General features: G+C 47.7%; 1 protein-coding gene across 3 annotated transcripts in view; it reads left to right on the top strand.

Annotated features, from left to right (window-relative positions):
- KCNH2 (potassium voltage-gated channel subfamily H member 2) overlaps positions 1-20,175 on the top strand; it is a 306,690-nt gene that overhangs the window by 245,473 nt on the left and 41,042 nt on the right. For 2 of the 3 annotated variants that reach the window (XM_072154448.1, XM_072154447.1), the window contains 3 exons: positions 688-1,110; positions 5,033-5,074; positions 5,840-6,242. In XM_072154448.1, coding sequence (XP_072010549.1) covers positions 688-1,110; positions 5,033-5,074; positions 5,840-6,242 — 868 coding nt within the window. The remainder of the gene's footprint in view (positions 1-687; positions 1,111-5,032; positions 5,075-5,839; positions 6,243-20,175) is intronic. The other variant, XM_072154449.1, reaches the window with a different exon arrangement.

The following is a 20,175-nucleotide window of genomic DNA, read 5'->3' as shown; positions in this document are numbered from 1 at the left end:
GCATCCTACCGCATTGTGTGACCGGCGTCCTACCACATCGTGTGACCGGTGTCCTACCACATTGTGTGACCGGTGTCCTACCACATCGTGTGACCGGTGTCCTACCACATCGTGTGACCGGTGTCCTACCACATTGTGTGACCGGTGTCCTACCACATTGTGTGACCGGTGTCCTACCGCATCGTGTGACCGGTGTCCTACCACATTGTGTGACCGGTGTCCAACCGCATTGTGTGACCGGTGTCCCATCGCATTGTGTAGCCTCATTCTTGGCCTTGATCATCAGGCCCGCGGCTCCTCTCCTCATGTGTATATATATATATAGACATTATTGTCAGCTTCTACGTCTTTCAGGTTTCACAGATCTGTGTGTAAAGCTTCACACACCAGGAGAGACGTGACAATGTCATTACCATATTTTTGGAGCTACAGAATAACAAGTCAGGAAACAATTCACCGTAGATGCGGAGAAGCCTTGTCTTGCGCTGATCATAAATTTTGAAGATTTACATGCAGAAATATTACTAAGAATTACCCAAAAATTCATAACATATTGTGGGGCTTCTGAAGCCCTTCAGGGCTGGCAGAACATTGTACCAAGTTGGGTGGTTGATTCTAGATAGAGTTACCTTTTCCTCTTCCCTTTCCATTGGCTTCTTTGACATGTGATTCCTTCTGTCCGTACAGGTCCTATCGCTGGGAGCTGATGTCCTCCCCGAGTACAAGCTACAAGCTCCCCGGATCCACAAATGGACGATTCTCCACTATAGTCCCTTCAAGGCCGTCTGGGATTGGCTGATCCTCCTGCTCGTCATCTACACCGCCATCTTCACGCCGTACTCTGCCGCCTTCCTACTGAACAACGAGGAAGGGGAGCAGAAGGAGAACTGCAACTACTGCAACCCACTCAGTGTGGTGGACCTGATGGTGGACATCATGTTCATCATCGACATCCTCATCAACTTCCGCACAACCTACGTCAACTCCAACGAAGAAGTGGTCAGCCACCCAGGCAAGATCGCCATCCACTACTTCAAAGGCTGGTTCCTCATTGACATGGTGGCGGCCATTCCTTTCGATCTTCTGATTTTCGGCTCTGGCTCAGAGGAGGTAAGGTCCGCTCGCTCGCCCGCTCAGTGTGATGTTACCACTGGCTGTCGCCACGCTACACCCTGGTCATTGCTAAAGTTGTATGTTGTCATGTTATACATATAAGCGGCACATCAAACAGATGAAAGGGATGCTCTGCAACTGGAACAGAACAAGTTCTGGTGTCATTGTAAAAATGAGAATCTCAACTTCACAACTGCACCAGCAGCACAACTCCCCAGCAGGGTGTACATATACATTGTACATTGCTTGTAAGTAGTGGGCTTTGCATGTGTACATGTGTGTTGTATGAGAATGTGACGATCCTCAGGCGCTCGTGACCGGGCTGAATTTCTTCTTTCTCCTGTTCCACTGACTTTCCACTGCTCCGCTGCTGCTTCATCTCAGTACAGTCCAGCTTCTCAGCATGACGGCTGCCGAAGAGGTGGCAACCATAACTGCAATGGTGCTGCTCCGTGTGTCCTGTCACGTGTCGTCTCAGCAACGTCATGGGGTCTACTTTGTCTGTCGCTGGATGTAATTTTCCTTTATGGCACCAGCAATTTTAGAGGCCAATATCTAGTGCTGGCTTCAGAGAGCACAGCAGTGTGAGGACTCACACCAGCATTTTTAGAGGCCAATATCTAGTGCTGGCGTCAGAGTGAACAGAACACAGCAGTGTGAGGACACACCCCCAGAAGCTACAGTCCAGGAATATAAATCTATACAGCTGGTACAGAAAGTATTCAGACCCCTATTAATTTTTCACTCTTTGTTTCATTGTAGCCAATTGGTAACATCCAAATAGTTATTTTTTTGCTCATTAATGTGCCCTCTGCCCCCATCCTGACTGAAGAAACACAGAAATGTAGATATATTTATTAATGTATTAAACCACAAAACTTGGAATCTCCCCTGGTGATGAGTAGTCGGCCCCCGGTGATGAGTAGTCGGCCCCCGGTGATGAGTAGTCGGCCCCCGGTGATGAGTAGTCAGCCCCCGGTGATGAGTAGTCGGCCCCCGGTGATGCATAGTCGGCTCCAGGGACATCAGCTACAAAAGTACCTGACATGTTCTGCTATACACATGTGAGACACAGACATCAGCTACACAAGTACCTGACATGTTCTGCTATACACATGTGAGAGACACAGACATCAGCTACACAAGTACCTGACATGTTCTGCTATACACATGTGTGTGACACAGACATCAGCTACACAAGTTCCTGACATGTTCTGCTATACACATGTGTGAGACACAGACATCAGCTACACAAGTACCTGACATGTTCTGCTATACACATGTGAGAGACACAGACATCAGCTACACAAGTACCTGACATGTTCTGCTACACACATGTGTGAGACACAGACATCAGCTACACAAGTACCTGACATATTCTGCTATACACATGTGTGAGACACAGACGTCTGCTACACAAGTACCTGACATGTTCTGTTATACACATGTGAGACACAGACATCAGCTGCACAAGTACCCAACATGTTTTGCCATATACATGTGAGAGACAGACATCAGCTACACAAGTACCTGACATGTTCTGCTATACACATGTGAGAGACACAGACATCAGCTACAGAAGTACCCGACATGTCCTGCTATACACATGTGAGAGACACAGACATCGTCTACACAAGTACCCGACATGTTCTGCTATACACATGTGAGAGACACAGACATCAGCTACACAAGTACCTGACATGTCCTGCTATACACATGTGAGAGACACAGACATCAGCTACACAAGTACCTGACATGTTCTCCTATACACATGTGTGAGACACAGACATCAGCTACACAAGTACCTGACATGTTCTGCTATACACATGTGTGAGACACAGACATCAGCTACACAAGTACCTGACAAGTTCTGCTATACACAAGTGAGAGACACAGACATCAGCTACACAAGTACCTGACATGTTCTGCTATACACATGTGAGAGACACAAACATCAGCTACACAAGTACCTGACATGTCCTGCTATACACATGTGAGAGACACAGACATCAGCTGCACAAGTACCCGACATGTTCTGCTTTACACATGTGAGAGACACAGACATCAGCTGCACAAGTACCTGACATGTTCTGCTATACACATGTGATAGACACAGACATCAGCTACACAAGTACCTGACATGTTCTGCTGTACACATGTGTGAGACACAGACATCAGCTACACAAGTACCTGACATGTTCTGCTATACACATGTCTGACACACAGACATCAGCTACACAAGTACCTGACATGTTCTGCTACACACGTGTGAGACACAGACATCAGCTACACAAGTACCTGACTTATTCTGCTATACACATGTGTGAGACACAGATGTCTGCTACACAAGTACCTGACATGTTCTGTTATACACATGTGAGACACAGACATCAGCTACACAAGTACCTGACGTGTTTTGCTATACACATGTGTGACACACAGACATCAGCTACACAAGTACCTGAAATGTTCTGCTATACACATGTGTGAGACACAGACATCAGCTACACAAGTACCTGACATGTTCTGCTACACACATGTGTGAGACACAGACGTCTGCTACACAAGTACCTGACATATTCTGCTATACACATGTGTGAGACACAGACATCAGCTACAGAAGTACCCGACATGTCCTGCTATACACATGTGAGAGACACAGACATCAGCTACACAAGTACCCGACATGTTCTGCTATACACATGTGAGAGACACAGACATCAGCTACACAAGTACCTGACATGTTCTGCTATACACATGTGTGAGACACAGACATCAGCTACACAAGTACCTGACATGTCCTGCTATACACATGTGAGACACAGACATCAGCTACACAAGTACCTGACATGTTCTGCTATACACATGTGTGAGACACAGACATCAGCTAGATAAGTACCTGACATGTTCTGCTATACACATGTGTGAGACACAGACATCAGCTACACAAGCACCTGACATGCTGTCTTCTCGTATAGACATGTGAATATCATTGGACCGATTGCAGGTCATTTGCATAAAGCTTTAGTACCTGATTGCTTAAGTTTACAGGCATATAGAGGGACAATGAAAGGGGGGGAGTGCTTTCTTATGTTAGTTTATGAATATATATTAAGTTTTGGGGGTTAATTTGCCTGACCAGTTCTCTCAGTTTTTCTTAGCAAAAATATCTGTTTCTTTCTGTCACAATGGGGTCAGAGTGTACATTAATGAGCAAAAAAAAGAACATTTTTGATCTCACCAATTAGCTGAAATGAAACAAGGTGAAAAATGTAAAGTGTCTGAATACTTTCCTTACCCACAGTATATCACAGTCCTGCTGCTACTAACAACATGCACAAAGGTCTGATTACACATATCTCCAGGGACAATATCCAACACAGGGTTCTGATAGAACAGAGCACAGCAGTGTGAGGTCCGCCCCAGTGCATTTGGAGAAGCTACAATCCTGGAATATAAATCCATATATCACAGTCCTGCTACTACTTATAACATACACAGAGGTCTTATTACAGATCTCTCTGGGGATAACACTGGCTGCAGCCTGTGTGGTCGCACCTGCTGACAGGTTCTCTTTAATTTAATATAAATGACTAGTGTCCTACACTAAGATCCTATCCCTTAACACTAGTGTGACCACAGCCTCACTGTTAGCCAACCTGTATGTCTGGAGAGGAGCTATTCCTCTGGATTTCCCCTTAGACCTGCATGCTCAGCTATCACCTGCTATAACACGTTTCCCTGATATAGACAGGTCTTCCAGCTCGGGTCGGGTTTTCTGATGGTTCTCACTAACACCCAATTGCATCCTGTAAGCCCCCGAGTCACCAGAGATGGCACTGGAAGAGGGGTGCAGGCGGGTCTGTGTCCCAGGACTGAAATGACAACAAATTCAATGAAATAATGTTTTTCTTTTAAGTGGAGGAAGATGATGGAAGAGAGTCCAAAGAGACGAAAAGAGGTAAAGTCACTTTGCAGGAGAGTGTCCTGTGACTGTGTGTGGTGATGATGTGTCTCCTTGGTGACAGACTACAAAGCGCTTCTGTGTAGTCTGACCTGCAGCTGCGTGTTCCTCCTGCTCCTCTGCTTCCTCTTCCTTATAACATGCAGATCATGTGACTCGAGGATCAGACAACAAAGGGTTACTCTACATAGTTCTGTACAGGTGCTGTATACACAATGCGACAATGTAACAATTAGAATATTTGTGCGATTTATTGTGGTGCAAAGTTATTGAAAAATTTTGTATGCCCTAATTACACACATAGAGCCCACGCCGCAGCTCACACCCTACCACGTTCTGCCTTCTTCTGGATCCACGTAACATCTGTAGAAGAAGGTGTCTGAGAGTTTTCATCTGCAGCACCTCATATTCATTTATGGGCGCATTCTGGGGTGTCCCTAAAGTTTATGCTAAATAGCGGACAGGGAGGAGGGGGATGCAGCTGCAGGATCATGGCTGAGACTGGATGCTGTGAGAGGGGAGAGGGAGCTTCTGTACCCATATCACATCCAGATGATGAGAGTTGTCATCCAGTAGGGACATCAGGACTTTGTTATTTTTGGATATTTGGGCCAAATCACCCCCCTCACCCTCATAGGAGACGTACTTTCTAATTTAACCCTTTTTATCCTCCTTCTCAGCTGTTCTTCTTTATCCGTCTCCTCCTTTTTGTGGGACTTTTTTTGTTATTTTTTCTTCTTTTATCTCTTTTTTTTTCTCCAGACTACCACTCTGATTGGTCTGCTGAAGACGGCTCGACTCTTACGCTTGGTACGAGTGGCCCGAAAGTTGGACCGATACTCAGAGTACGGGGCGGCCGTGCTGTTCCTCTTGATGTGCACCTTCGCCCTCATAGCACATTGGCTCGCCTGCATCTGGTACGCCATCGGACACATGGAGCACTACGACCAGGATTATCGCACAATCGGATGGTTGTACTCGCTGGGAACACAGATCATGAAACCCTACAACAACAGCAACACCAAATCCGGCCCCAGCATCAACGATAAATACGTCACTGCACTGTATTTCACCTTCAGCAGCCTGACCAGCGTGGGCTTCGGGAACGTGTCACCCAACACCAACTCAGAGAAGATCTTCTCCATCTGTGTCATGCTTATAGGATGTAAGTATAAGACTACAACCTCCTCACTAGTGATACTATATAACTACTATTATACTGCCCCCTATGTACAGGAATATAACTACTATAATACTGCCTCCTATGTACAGGAATATACTACTATAATACTGCCTCCTATGTACAAGAATATAACTACTATTATACTGCCCCCTATGTACAGGAATAGAACTACTATAATACTGCCCCCTATGTACAAGTATATAACTACTATAATACTGCCCCCTATGTACAGGAATATAACTACTATAATACTGCCCCCTATGTACAGGAATATAACTACTATAATACTGCCCCCTATGTACAGGAATATAACTAGTATAATACTGCCCCCTATGTACAAGTATATAACTACTATAATACCGCCCCCTATGTACAGGAATATAACTACTATAATACCGCCCCCTATGTACAGGAATATAACTACTATAATACTGCCCCCTATGTACAGGAATATAACTACTATAATACTGCCCCCTATGTACAGGAATATAACTACTATAATACTGCCCCCTATGTACAGGAATATAACTACTATAATACTGCCCCCTATGTACAGGAATATAACTACTATAATACTGCCCCCTATGTACAGGAATATAACTACTATAATACTGCCCCCTATGTACAGGAATATAACTACTATAATACTGCCCCTATGTACAGGAATATAACTACTATAATACTGCCCCCTATGTACAGGAAAATAACTACTATAATACTGCCCCCTATGTACAAGAATATAACTACTATAATACTGCTCCTATGTACAGGAATATAACTACTATAATACTGCCCCCTATGTACAGGAATATAACTAGTATAATACCGCCCCCCATGTACAAGAATATAACTACTATAATACCGCCCCCTATGTACAAGAATATAACTACTATAATACCGCCCCCTATGTACAAGAATATAACTACTATAATACTGCCACTATGTACAGGAATATAACTACTATAATACTGCCCCCTATATACAAGAATATAACTACTATAATACTGCCCCCTATGTACAAGAATATAACTACTATAATACTGCCCCCTATGTACAAGAATATAACTACTATAATACCGCCCCCTATGTACAAGTATATAACTAGTATAATACTGCCCCCTATGTACAGGAATATAACTACTATAATACTGCCCCCTATGTACAGGAATATAACTACTATAATACTGTCCCCTATGTACAAGAATATAACTACTATAATACTGCCCCCTATGTACAGGAATATAACTACTATAATACTGCCCCCTATGTACAAGAATATAACTACTATAATACTGCCCCCTATGTACAGGAATATAACTACTATAATACTGCCCCCTATGTACAAGAATATAACTACTATAATACTGCCTCCTATATACAAGAATATAACTACTATAATACTGCCCCCTATGTACAAGAATATAACTACTATAATACTGCCCCCTATGTACAAGAATATAACTACTATAATACTGCTCCCTATGTACAGGAATATAACTACTATAATACTGCCCCCTATGTAGAGGAATATAACTACTATAATACTGCCCCCTATGTACAGGAATATAACTACTATAATACTGCCCCCTATGTACAAGAATATAACTACTATAATACTGCCCCCTATGTACAAGAATATAACTACTATAATACTGCCCCCTATGTACAAGAATATAACTACTATAATACTGCCCCCTATGTACAGGAATATAACTACTATAATACTGCCCCCTATGTACAGGAATATAACTACTATAATACTGCCCCCTATGTACAAGAATATATCTACTATAATACTGCCCCCTATGTAGAGGAATATAACTACTATAATACTGCCCCCTATGTAGAGGAATATAACTACTATAATACTGCCCCCTATGTACAGGAATATAACTACTATAATACTGCCCCCTATGTACAAGAATATAACTACTATAATACTGCCCCCTATGTACAGGAATATAACTACTATAATACTGCCCCCTATGTAGAGGAATATAACTACTATAATACTGCCCCCTATGTAGAGGAATATAACTACTATAATACTGCCCCCTATGTAGAGGAATATAACTACTATAATACTGCCCCCTATGTACAGGAATATAACTACTATAATACTGCCCCCTATGTACAAGAATATAACTACTATAATACTGCCCCCTATGTACAAGAATATAACTACTATAATACTGCCCCCTATGTACAGTAATATAACTACTATAATACTGCCCCCTATGTAGAGGAATATAACTACTATAATACTGCCCCCTATGTAGAGGAATATAACTACTATAATACTGCCCCCTATGTACAGGAATATAACTACTATAATACTGCCCCCTATGTACAAGAATATAACTACTATAATACTGCCCCCTATGTACAAGAATATAACTACTATAATACTGCCCCCTATGTACAGGAATATAACTACTATAATACTGCCCCCTATGTACAGGAATATAACTACTATAATACTGCCCCCTATGTACAAGAATATATCTACTATAATACTGCCCCCTATGTAGAGGAATATAACTACTATAATACTGCCCCCTATGTAGAGGAATATAACTACTATAATACTGCCCCCTATGTACAGGAATATAACTACTATAATACTGCCCCCTATGTACAAGAATATAACTACTATAATACTGCCCCCTATGTACAGGAATATGACTACTATAATACTGCCCCCTATGTACAGGAATATAACTACTATAATACTGCCCCCTATGTAGAGGAATATAACTACTATAATACTGCCCCCTATGTAGAGGAATATAACTACTATAATACTGCCCCCTATGTACAGGAATATAACTACTATAATACTGCTCCCTATGTACAAGAATATAACTACTATAATACTGCCCCCTGTACTATGTACAAGAATATAACTACTATAATACTGCCCTCTATGTACAAGAATATAACTACTATAATACTGCCCCCTATGTACAAGAATATAACTACTATAATACTGCCCCCTATGTACAAGAATATAACTACTATAATACTGCCCCCTATGTACAGGAATATAACTACTATAATACTGCCCCCTATGTACAAGAATATAACTACTATAATACTGCCCCCTATGTACAGGAATATAACTACTATAATACTGCCCCCTATGTACAAGAATATAACTACTATAATACTGCCCCCTATGTACAGGAATATAACTACTATAATACTGCCCCCTATGTACAAGAATATAACTACTATAATACTGCTCCCTATGTACAAGAATATAACTACTATAATACTGCCCCCTATGTACAAGAATATAACTACTATAATACTGCCCCCTATGTAGAAGAATATAACTACTATAATACTGCCCCCTATGTAGAGGAATATAACTACTATAATTGCCCCTTTTTAGCAGCATTTAACCCTTTTCGCTCTGTGCTCTCAGTATATGACCGCTCAGTCACCGTCTGTACGTCACACGTGATCAATATCTGCATTTGACACATGGATCTATATACAATGTTGTGTGACCTCTGTAGCTGTGGTGTGACCCCGTTCAGTGCCCCAGGAGAATTGCTGGTAAATGTATAGGCATCCATTAGCGGTACTAGCCCCGGTGTCACTCGTAATGAGATTAGCCCCCCTTCCTGTAGACATAGGGATCTCCCTGGTGTCACTCCTGATGCTGTCATGACAGATCCCTGCGCCTCACCAGGGACACTTGTTGTGGCTCCACATCAGGGACATCAATTGTTTAACCTTTTTGTCCATCTGTAAATATCACATCCAAAGCCTAAACCGGAGGCCGAGGTTCATGTACCTCAGGACTGACCCTCCCTGCTCCTGGTGCTCTGTCATGTAGGACACTCATAAGCCCCTGATTTATTATAATATGATCTCTATCTCCACCTAGTGGATAGAAAATGGAACTGCTCACTGACTCCAGAGCAGCACTCATTATTCTGCTGCTGGTGCAGTCACTGGGGTTCATTTACCGATCCGCGTTTTCCCGACGTGTTACCCGAATATTTGCGATTTGCGCCGATTTTCCATGTATTGCTCCAGGATTTTGGCGCACGCGATCGGATTGTGTCGCATTGGCGCTGGCAGTGCACGCGACGGAAACCGGGGGGTGTGGCCGAGCGAAAACCCGACAGATTCGGGAAAACCGCCGCATTTAAAACAATAAAAGTGTCGCTTGGGACGCGCTTACCTTCACTTGGTCCGGCTCGGTGAAGTTGAGTGCATTCAGATGCTCTTCAGCACAGCAGCGCCACCTGGTGGACGGCGGAGGAACTGCCTTAGTGAATCCCGGCCGGACCCGAATCCACCGCAGAGAACGCGCCGCTGGATCGCGAATGGACCGGGTAAGTAAATCTGCCCCAATGTGTACATACATGACATTACTTATCCTGTACTGATCCTGAGTTACATCCTGTATTATACTCCAGAGCTGCACTCACTATTCTGCTGCTGGTGCAGTCACTGTGTACATACATGACATTACTTATCCTGTACTGATCCTGAGTTACATCCTGTATTATACCCCAGAGCTGCACTCACTATTCTGCTGCTGGTGCAGTCACTGTGTACATACATGACATTACTTATCCTGTACTGATCCTGAGTTACATCCTGTAGATCTTTTATTTTATATAAAAGTAAAAAACATAACAATACAAACAAAACATACAATATATACAAAATATATACAATATCTTACCTGCTGGTCCAGCCCCATTCATACCTAGTAAAAACAATAACTTACAATACACCGAAATGAATGAACACCAAATACCACAACCCCCACCCAACACAAGCCACACCCGCAAATAAACAAAAATGACTATAAATATACATAAACCCACCCCACACCCTCTAATAACAAACCACCCCACACAGATCACATCCCACACCCGTTTTTTTTTTTTTTTTTTTAAATATATAATAACAAATACACACAACACTACACTAAACTAAATCCCTCGCCCGCACCCTCCCCTTCCCCCCAGACACTGGTCTAACGTCCAAAGTTTGCGTTAAGTAGTCCAGACCAGTGCCCAGGGTCATAGGGTCCAAGGTCAGTTCGTAAATCCCACCACCATCACCCCCCTCCCAACCTAACACTAATCCCAAACCCCACTATATACAATATATACAATATATACAGTATTTACAACACAACATAAAGAAAACAGAATACAAATAAAATCTCAACAACATCAATACAAACCACATAAAGCCCAGGTTCGGCGCCTGCAAGCCCAACATCACTACATGCTCAGAACACAAAACAAAAATCTACAGTGTCAGCATCAGCCCAACACCAGGAGCGGAGATGACAGACTAAGGGACACTAAAGGAGAACCCCCTCCAAAGGAGAGAGGCCCTCCCTGTGCCCAGCCTCTCATACTCCAGAGAGCGCACCTTCACCAGGTCACCCAGAATGTTCCTAACCACCTCATCCACCGGGAGGATTTTACGCTGCGTCGATACTAAACACCGTGCGTTCCACGTGTGGTACCTGACCACTAGACTAACTAGGAATAAAGTGCAGCGGTCCCGGCCACCCAGGCCTCTGAATGCTCCATAGGCCCACTCCGCATAGGAGAGACCGGCCAACCCGGGCCAATGGATGGAAGCGCCCACCCGGTTGTACACCTCTATGTTAAAGGGGCACTGAAGCAGGAAGTGGTCCATGCTCTCCAGCAGACCACCGCACTCCTCCCGGGGACAACCCCTTTCCTCAGAGCTCCTACACTCCAGATTGTCCCTCACACACAGCTTTCCATGGAAGCAGCGCCAAGTCACGTCCCAAAACACAGCACTAAATGTACTGCGGCCTGGAACAGAGCAGTGCTGGGTCCCCGAAAGGAGCCGGGGTGCAAACTGCACCAGCCGATTAAACAGCACCTTTGCCAAAACCTTTCTGTCCGTATTGAGAAGCGCTATGGGACGCCAGTTCTCAACACGAGATCGGTCCTTACCCTTTGACAGGATGATCAGGGCCGACCTCCTCATTGACTTCGGCAGAGCGCCCGAGGAAAGACACTCATTGAATACCTCAGTCAAGAGGGGAACCAAGGCGTCCTTAAAGGTCTTATAAAACTCAGATGTTAAGCCATCCGGACCCGGCGATTTCTTGAGGGCGAGCCCTTCAATCGCCCGGCTGACTTCCTCTTCCCTGATCATCTCTGTCAAAACATCAAGAGAGGGGTCTACTCCTGGCTCAGGGACAGTTTCTGCCAGGAAAGCCGACATCACATCCCGATCTAGATCCTTCCTGCCCAAGAGGTGCGAGTAGAAGGATCTGACGACCTCCAGAATCCCTGATCTGGACCTTTTCAGGGATCCCGTACTGTCAACCAGTCCCGTGACAACTTTACTACTCACTGACATCTTGCAGTTTCTGTAAGGGTGGGGCGAGCGGTATTTCCCGTAATCCCTCTCAAAAACCAAAGATGCGTGTCTATCGTACTGACACCTCTTCAGCAAGGATTTCACTCTGGAGATGTCCTCACGACTACCTCCAGTCGAGACGAGATGCTCGAGTTTCCTCCTCAGGCCCTGATACAGGCGGTACCTGTCCAGGCTCCTGAGGCTCGAGAGCTGGCGGAAGAATCTCGCCACCCTTTTCTTGAGCATCTCCCACCACTCTGACTTACTGCTACAAAGGCCCAGCAAAGGTACCTGGCTCTGAAGAAAGTCCTCAAAGGATTGTCTTATCTCCGCTTCTTCCAGGAGAGACGAATTGAGCTTCCAGTAGCCTCTTCCCATCCGGGGGGTCTCTGTAACATTCAGAGAAAACAAAATTAGACAGTGGTCGGAGAACTCCACCTCAACAACGGACACTGCTGAAGAGATGGCTTCCTCCTTTAAATAAAACCTGTCTATTCTAGACCTGCAGCTACCCCTATAATAGGTGAACCCCGCGTGGCCTGGGGTGTGCCGGATGTGGACATCCACCAGGCGAGCCTCACTAGCTATGCTATTAAGAGCGACGCTATCATAAGTCAGCTTGTCTCTGGAACCTCCCCTATCCTGGGACCTCGTGACAGCATTGAAGTCCCCTCCAAAGACCACCTGCCGACTTGTAAAAAGGTAGGGCTTGATCCTCATAAAGAGACACTTCCTGTCCCACTTGGACTGGGGACCATAGATGTTAATTAGGCGAAGTTCTTGTCCCTTCATGAGGACATCCAGGATCAGGCACCTCCCCATTTCTAACTCAATAACTCGTCGGCATTCTACCGGTGCGGTAAAAAGGACCGCCACTCCGCTATACGGCTCGGCCGCAAGAGACCAATAGGAAGGCCCGTGTCTCCATTCCCTCTTAGCTTTAAACACGGCCGCCAAATCTGGCAGCCTGGTCTCCTGCAAAAATAAAATGTCGGCTTCAACGCGGCCGAGAAAATCAAAGGCCGCAAATCTAGCCGCACCAGACTTAATGCTGGCGACATTAATGGACGCCAGCGTCAACGGAGTGGGTGCCGCCATCATGAGTGATTGAGTTAGACGGCTTTCTTTTTACCCATCTTACCACCACCCTCGGGAAATGAACACCCCCTTTTTAGACATATTGTGGTGTCCATCTCCCTCACCTCTGATGCTTCAGGGGCAGATCCAGGACCTGCCCCCTCATCCTCGTCTCCAGACTCTGGGCCAGTCTCCCCTCCTGAGGACCCTGACTCCCCAGGGGGAGACTCGGCACCCCCTGCAGGCTCCGCCACCTCTGGCCCTTCACCCTCAGCCCCTCCATCGGCAGGAGAGGCTCCATCCAGGGCCAGGAATCGATTTGAAAGTTCGACCAGCGGGGGGTCGGTTGCACCTTCCTTGGGTACCTTAGTCAGGGAGGGAGAAGATCTTACACCTCCCTTCTTTTTACCCTTTTTCTTCTTTTTGGCGCCACGCTTACGCTTTTCCTCTAGCCACGCCCTATTATCCTCGTCCATACTCTCATAATGGGAGGAGTCTGAGGACGTGGCACCTTCCTCTCTCTCGATCCTCCTGACCTCCTCATCCAGTACATCATCCCCTGGGGCCTCAGCGACAGGTGTGGTCTCTAGGAGAGCGCCAGAGGTTGTCCCAGCAGCCCGAGACTCCCCCCGCTCTCTCTCCTGTTGACGCTTCTCTAGACGCCTTAGCTGGGCAGGCGTCTTTTTCCTGTCTTTCTTCCCTGGCCCCTCCATTCCTCCGTCTCTGCTAGTCCCCTCCCCAGCAGATTCAGCCTCATGGCTTTCATCCGCTGAGGCTGAGCCTGCATTAGCGAAGGAAAGAGGACAATGACTGTACGGGTGACCGAGATCACCACACAGGTTACACCTAATCTGCCCTGTACAGGATGCAGCGAGATGGCCGACACCCCCACACAACGCACACTTCTGCACGGTGCAGTTTGCGCTGAAATGTGTGGGGTCACCGCACCTGTGACACAGCTTGGGCTGCCCCCGGTAGAAGATCAGGATCCGATCCCTCCCCAGGAAGGCTGATGAAGGGATGTGGGCGACTGAGTTACCTGAACGCCTCAACTTCACCATGAAGGTCCAGGCCCCTGACCAGATACCATACTCGTCACGATTTTTCTCGGGTACTCCCAGTACCTCTCCATAACGATTCATCCAGGTCATGATGTCAAAGCAAGATAATGATTCGTTACGGGTAAGAACGGTCACTTTCTTGAGTTCGCTCTGGCGGGACACTGCTTGCACAGCAAAGTCCCGCCACTCGGGCTCGTTGTATCTCAGCTCATAGTTGGACCAGAAGAGCTCAAGCCCCTCCGGCCGAACAAAGCTGACATCAAACTCAGATGTACCATAGGGATGGATCAAGGCAAAGATGTCAGCCGCCTTGAAGTCCATCTTCAGCAGCAGCTCAACTACCCGTGCCCGAGGGGGACACACATCACTGCCACGCCACCGAAGACGGACCACATTCCTACGGTTAGCACCCGGCCCGGTTGTCGGGAGCGACCATGGTGTCTCCCTACCTCTTTGCTCTCGGAAGGCAGACAGGCCGTGCCTCTCTATCCAAAACGACAAATCAACCTCCTGCCCCGCTACATTGATCGTCCTTTCTCCCTTCTGTAAGGCCTGCAGGAGGCGCCGTTGCAAAAAGCCGTCCCCAGAGCCCAGAGACGAGGATGATGGAACCCTACTTCCCCCAGCAGCGACACTGGCATAGCTCTTAATAGGGGCCGCCACTGGGGGAGCAACCGAACCAACCCCTGCACCCACCACATTAACACTACCCACCTGCATGTTACACTCAGCCACGCCACTCACACCACCAGTCACTCCATCACCCACCCCCAAAGCTGGAAAAGATTCTCCACCACTCACACCATTCACATTATCCACCACAACATTACTGACTCCACTCACACTGGCTGGACCAGCAACAACATTAGCAGACAAGACCACCTCCGCATCTTCAGGCACAAGGGACGGGGGTCCCCCCACAGCGCATCGCCCAGAGGGGACCCCAACTTGTGTCACACTTGTGCCCTCCACATCATCGGTAGCAGATGTTATTTTACTTTTCTTAGAGGAAGGTAGGAGTCGCCGCTGATCTTTGGCTGGTATGTGGCACCGCTGATCCCCACCTTCCTCAGCACTCCTCTGCAGACTGTCTCCAACACCAACACAAAATAGGACTTTAGGTTTGGGAGGTCCGGAGCCCTCAGCCTCAGCGACCCCTCCACGCTGCCGCCGCTCCATAACCAAGTGATCAGCGGCAACAGCATGAAGAGGCGCCGAGGCACCGGAAGCTGCCACCAGTGCCGGGCTATCCCCCCCTCCCACTGGGGGACGCACCACAGCACTGGATTTGGATGGTATCGCAACAGCCGAGCCGCCCTTACTGTCCGGCCTTGCGGCCGATGCCTCCCCTGCTCCCCCACTGTTACCACAAACAGAGACGGAGCCCATCGCCACATCAGATGTCACACCTGTAATCTCCCCGCTCCCTGGCACTGAGTCCACTGCAGGACCCGCGCTGGGCTGGGTAACGGGGCTCGCACAGTGAGCTGGCCCTGCGGCCGACTCGGGTTTTACGGGGAGGGGGCTGTAGACTAGACTCACCACTTCCACGGATTTGGTCTTCTTCTTTCGTGGTTTGCTGCCCCCCGGTGCATCCTCCGGCAGATCGTCTCCAAAAGTAAAGTCCTGGAGGTGCACAGGGGACTCGAGCCGTCGGATCTCCTCCATCAGCGCCCCTCCCTGGTGGCTGTCACTATCCTCACCCGGGCCGGCAGAACCGCAGCCAGATGACATAGCCGCTTGTCCTGCAGGGGGCCCACTGCACGGTACCGAACTTTCCTCCTCCATCTGACTCTCTGGCTGAAGCCCCATCAGCCGCCTCTGCTTTTCCTCCTCCATCTCCCGGAACCGCTCATCATTAAGAATCTTTTCTTTAAACGGACCGCTCCTCTCCAGCAGGTAAGCCTTCCTCTCCTCCAAGGCCTGGATGTTAGTCTGGAGCCTGGAAATCTCTGCCATAATCTGCTCCTTCTTCCTCTTTGGGGCAGAGCTTGCCCTGGCATGGGCGCACCTGAGCTCCTCCCGCAGTCTCCTCACCGTCTTGCTGGCTTCTTCGTACTCAGAGAGGTGGCCCAGAGCCCGGGAGGCATAGGTGGAAATAGACTCCCGGGTCCTCAGCATTCCCCAGCCCTCTTCACTGAGGTCAGCCTCACCTCTCTGAGCACTCAGCTTTCCTGCGGTATCCAGCTTTTCCGAAGTACCCAGCTTTCCCGAGGTATCCATCTTTTCTGAGGTCTTGCTGCTTTTTGAAGCCTTAGCTGGCCTGGGGGTACTTGGAGCAGCATTGCTGCTGTTCCTTGCAGATCTTCTTACCCCCAAGGCTTCCGCAGCGCTGGCCGGTTCCTGGCTACCCCTGCCTCCCGCCGGCCTAGACCGGGAAGCAGGAGCCTGGGACTTGCTGCCCTGGCTCATGCCTGAAAACCCACTCCCTCCCTGGGAGAGGAGAGAGCAGGCCCCAGGTGGAGGTGGTTTTTCCTGGAGCTCAGGAGCAGCAGCAGCACACAGCCGCACACAGCCGCACACAGCCTCTCACAGCAACAGACAGCTAACGAGCTGACGAGCAACACCAGAGATGCACTCACTATCTGCTGCTGGTGCAGTCACTGTGTACATACATGACATTACTTATCCTGTACTGACCCTGAGTTACATTCTGTAGATCTTTTATTTTATATAAAAGTAAAAAACATAACAATACAAACAAAACATAACATACAATATATACAATATCTTACTTGCTGGTCCAGCCACATTTACACCTAGTAAAAACAATAACTTACAATACACCGAAATGAATGAACACCAAATACCACAACCCCCACCCAACCGATTACCACAACCTAAACCAAACCAATCCAATAAACAATAAGACAAGCCACACCCACAAATAAAACATAAATGACTATAAATATACATAAACCCACCCCACACCCTCTAATAACAAACCACCCCACACAGATCACATCCCACATCCTTTTTTTTTTTTTTTTTTTAAATATATAATAAGAAATACACACAACACTACACTAAACTAGATCCCTCGCCCGCACCCTCCCCTTCCCCCCAGACACTGGTCTAACGTCCAAAGTTTGCGTTAAGTAGTCCAGACCAGTGCCCAAGGTCAGTTCGTAAATCCCACCACCATCACCCCCCTCCCAACCTAACACTATGTCCCAAACCCCACTATATACAATATATACAATATATACAGTATTTACAACATAACATAAAGAAAACAGAATACAAATAAAATCTCAACAACATAAATACAAACCACATAAAGCCCAGGTTCGGCGCCTGCAAGCCCAACATCACTACATGCTCAGAACACAAAACAAAAATCTACAGTGTCAGCATCAGCCCAACACCAGGAGCGGAGATGACAGACTAAGGGACACTAAAGGAGAACCCCCTCCAAAGGAGAGAGGCCCTCCCCGTGCCCCGCCTCTCATACTCCAGAGATCGCACCTTCACCAGGTCACCCAGAATGTTCCTAACCACCTCATCCACCGGGAGGATTTTACGCTGCGTCGATACTAAACACCGTGCGTTCCACGTGTGGTACCTGACCACTAGACTGACTAAGAATAACGTGCATCGGTCCCGGCCACCCAGGCCTCTGAATGCTCCATAGGCCCACTCCGCATAGGAGAGACCGGCCAACCCGGGCCAATGGATGGAAGCGCCCACCCGGTTGTACACCTCTGTGTTAAAGGGGCACTGAAGCAGGAAGTGGTCCATGCTCTCCAGCAGGCCACCGCACTCCTCCCGGGGACAACCCCTTTCCTCAGAGCTCCTACACTTCAGATTGTCCCTCACACACAGATTTCCATGGAAGCAGCGCCAAGTCACGTCCCAAAACTTCAAGGGGATCCTGATGGAATTCAATAAACTCAAACCCACCCCAAGATCCCGACTTGGGCAATCCCTGAGGGCCAGAGGCTTCTGGAAATGGGTCAACAGAACCCTCTTGTCAAGGACTTTCCTCGACATGGTCCTGATCTCCCACATTCCCAGACCCCACCGGCGAATCACCTTCAGAACCGGGGTAGCGTAAGCCGGAAGATGCCCATGTGGTGTACGAAGATCCTTCACTTGTCCTCCTGTCTCCCATTCCTGGAAGAAAGGCCGAAACCATCCCCTGCAGGAGTATACCCACGGAGGAGCCCTCTCTTTCCAGAGGTTTGCTACATTGATCTTAAGAAAGGTATTCACTAGGAACACCACAGGGTTGACCATACACAACCCTCCTTGTCTCCTCGTGCGGTAAGTAACCTCCCTCTTGATTAGGTTCAGCCTATTCCCCCATAACAGCTGGAAGAACAGACTGTACACCCGAGTCCAGAGGGGTTCTGGCAACATGCACACACTGCCCAGATATATCAGCAATGGGAGCAGGTAAGTTTTAATCAGGTTAACCCTTTCTCTGAGGGTCAAAGACCAACCCTTCCACTGGTCCACCCTCTCAGCGGCAATCTTAAGCCTGCCATCCCAGTTTTGCATGGGGTAATCCCCCTGGCCAAATTCGATGCCGAGAACTTTGGCAGAGTCTTGGGGCCCTGGAAGAGTGTCCGGGAGATCAAAGCCTGGACCTCCCTCTCCCAGCCAGAGACTCTCACACTTATCCCGGTTGATCTTGGACCCAGAAGCCTCTGAGTAGCGGTCAACCTCTGACATCACCCATTGCGCCTCCCCTCCCGAGGACACGAAAACGGTGACATCATCAGCATACGCTACCACCCTCAGAGTGGCTTCCGGTGCTGCCCGATCCATCCCGACTCCCACCAACGGCCCACGATCAACCCTCCTAAGGAATGGGTCGATCGCGAACACATACAGTAGTGGGCTCAGAGGACAACCCTGGCGAACACCAGACCCGACCTCAAAAGAGCGGCCAATCCAACCGTTCACAAGCGGGAAACTCTCTGCCCCTGCGTACAAAACTTTCAGCCAATTGACAAACCCACCCGGCAGGCCATACCTCAGAAGGACAGACCAGAGGTACTCGTGGTTAACCCGATCAAACGCTTTTGCCTGATCCAAGGACAGCAAGTACCCCTTCCAGTTACCAGCCCTGCCCTGCTCCACTGCCTCCCGGACACAAAGCACAGCACTAAATGTACTGCGGCCTGGAACAGAGCAGTGCTGGGTCCCCGAAAGGAGCCGGGGCGCAAACTGCACCAGCCGATTAAACAGCACCTTTGCCAAAACCTTTCTGTCCGTATTGAGAAGCGCTATGGGACGCCAGTTCTCAACACGAGATCGGTCCTTACCCTTTGACAGAATGATCAGGGCAGACCTCCTCATTGACTTCGGCAGAGCGCCCGAGGAAAGACACTCATTGAATACCTCAGTCAAGAGGGGAACCAAGGCGTCCTTAAAGGTCTTATAAA

This window comes from Engystomops pustulosus, chromosome 5, assembly GCF_040894005.1.
Source record: "Engystomops pustulosus chromosome 5, aEngPut4.maternal, whole genome shotgun sequence".
Taxonomy (NCBI): Eukaryota; Metazoa; Chordata; class Amphibia; order Anura; family Leptodactylidae; genus Engystomops; species Engystomops pustulosus.
This window is presented reverse-complemented; position numbering and strand designations above follow the sequence as displayed.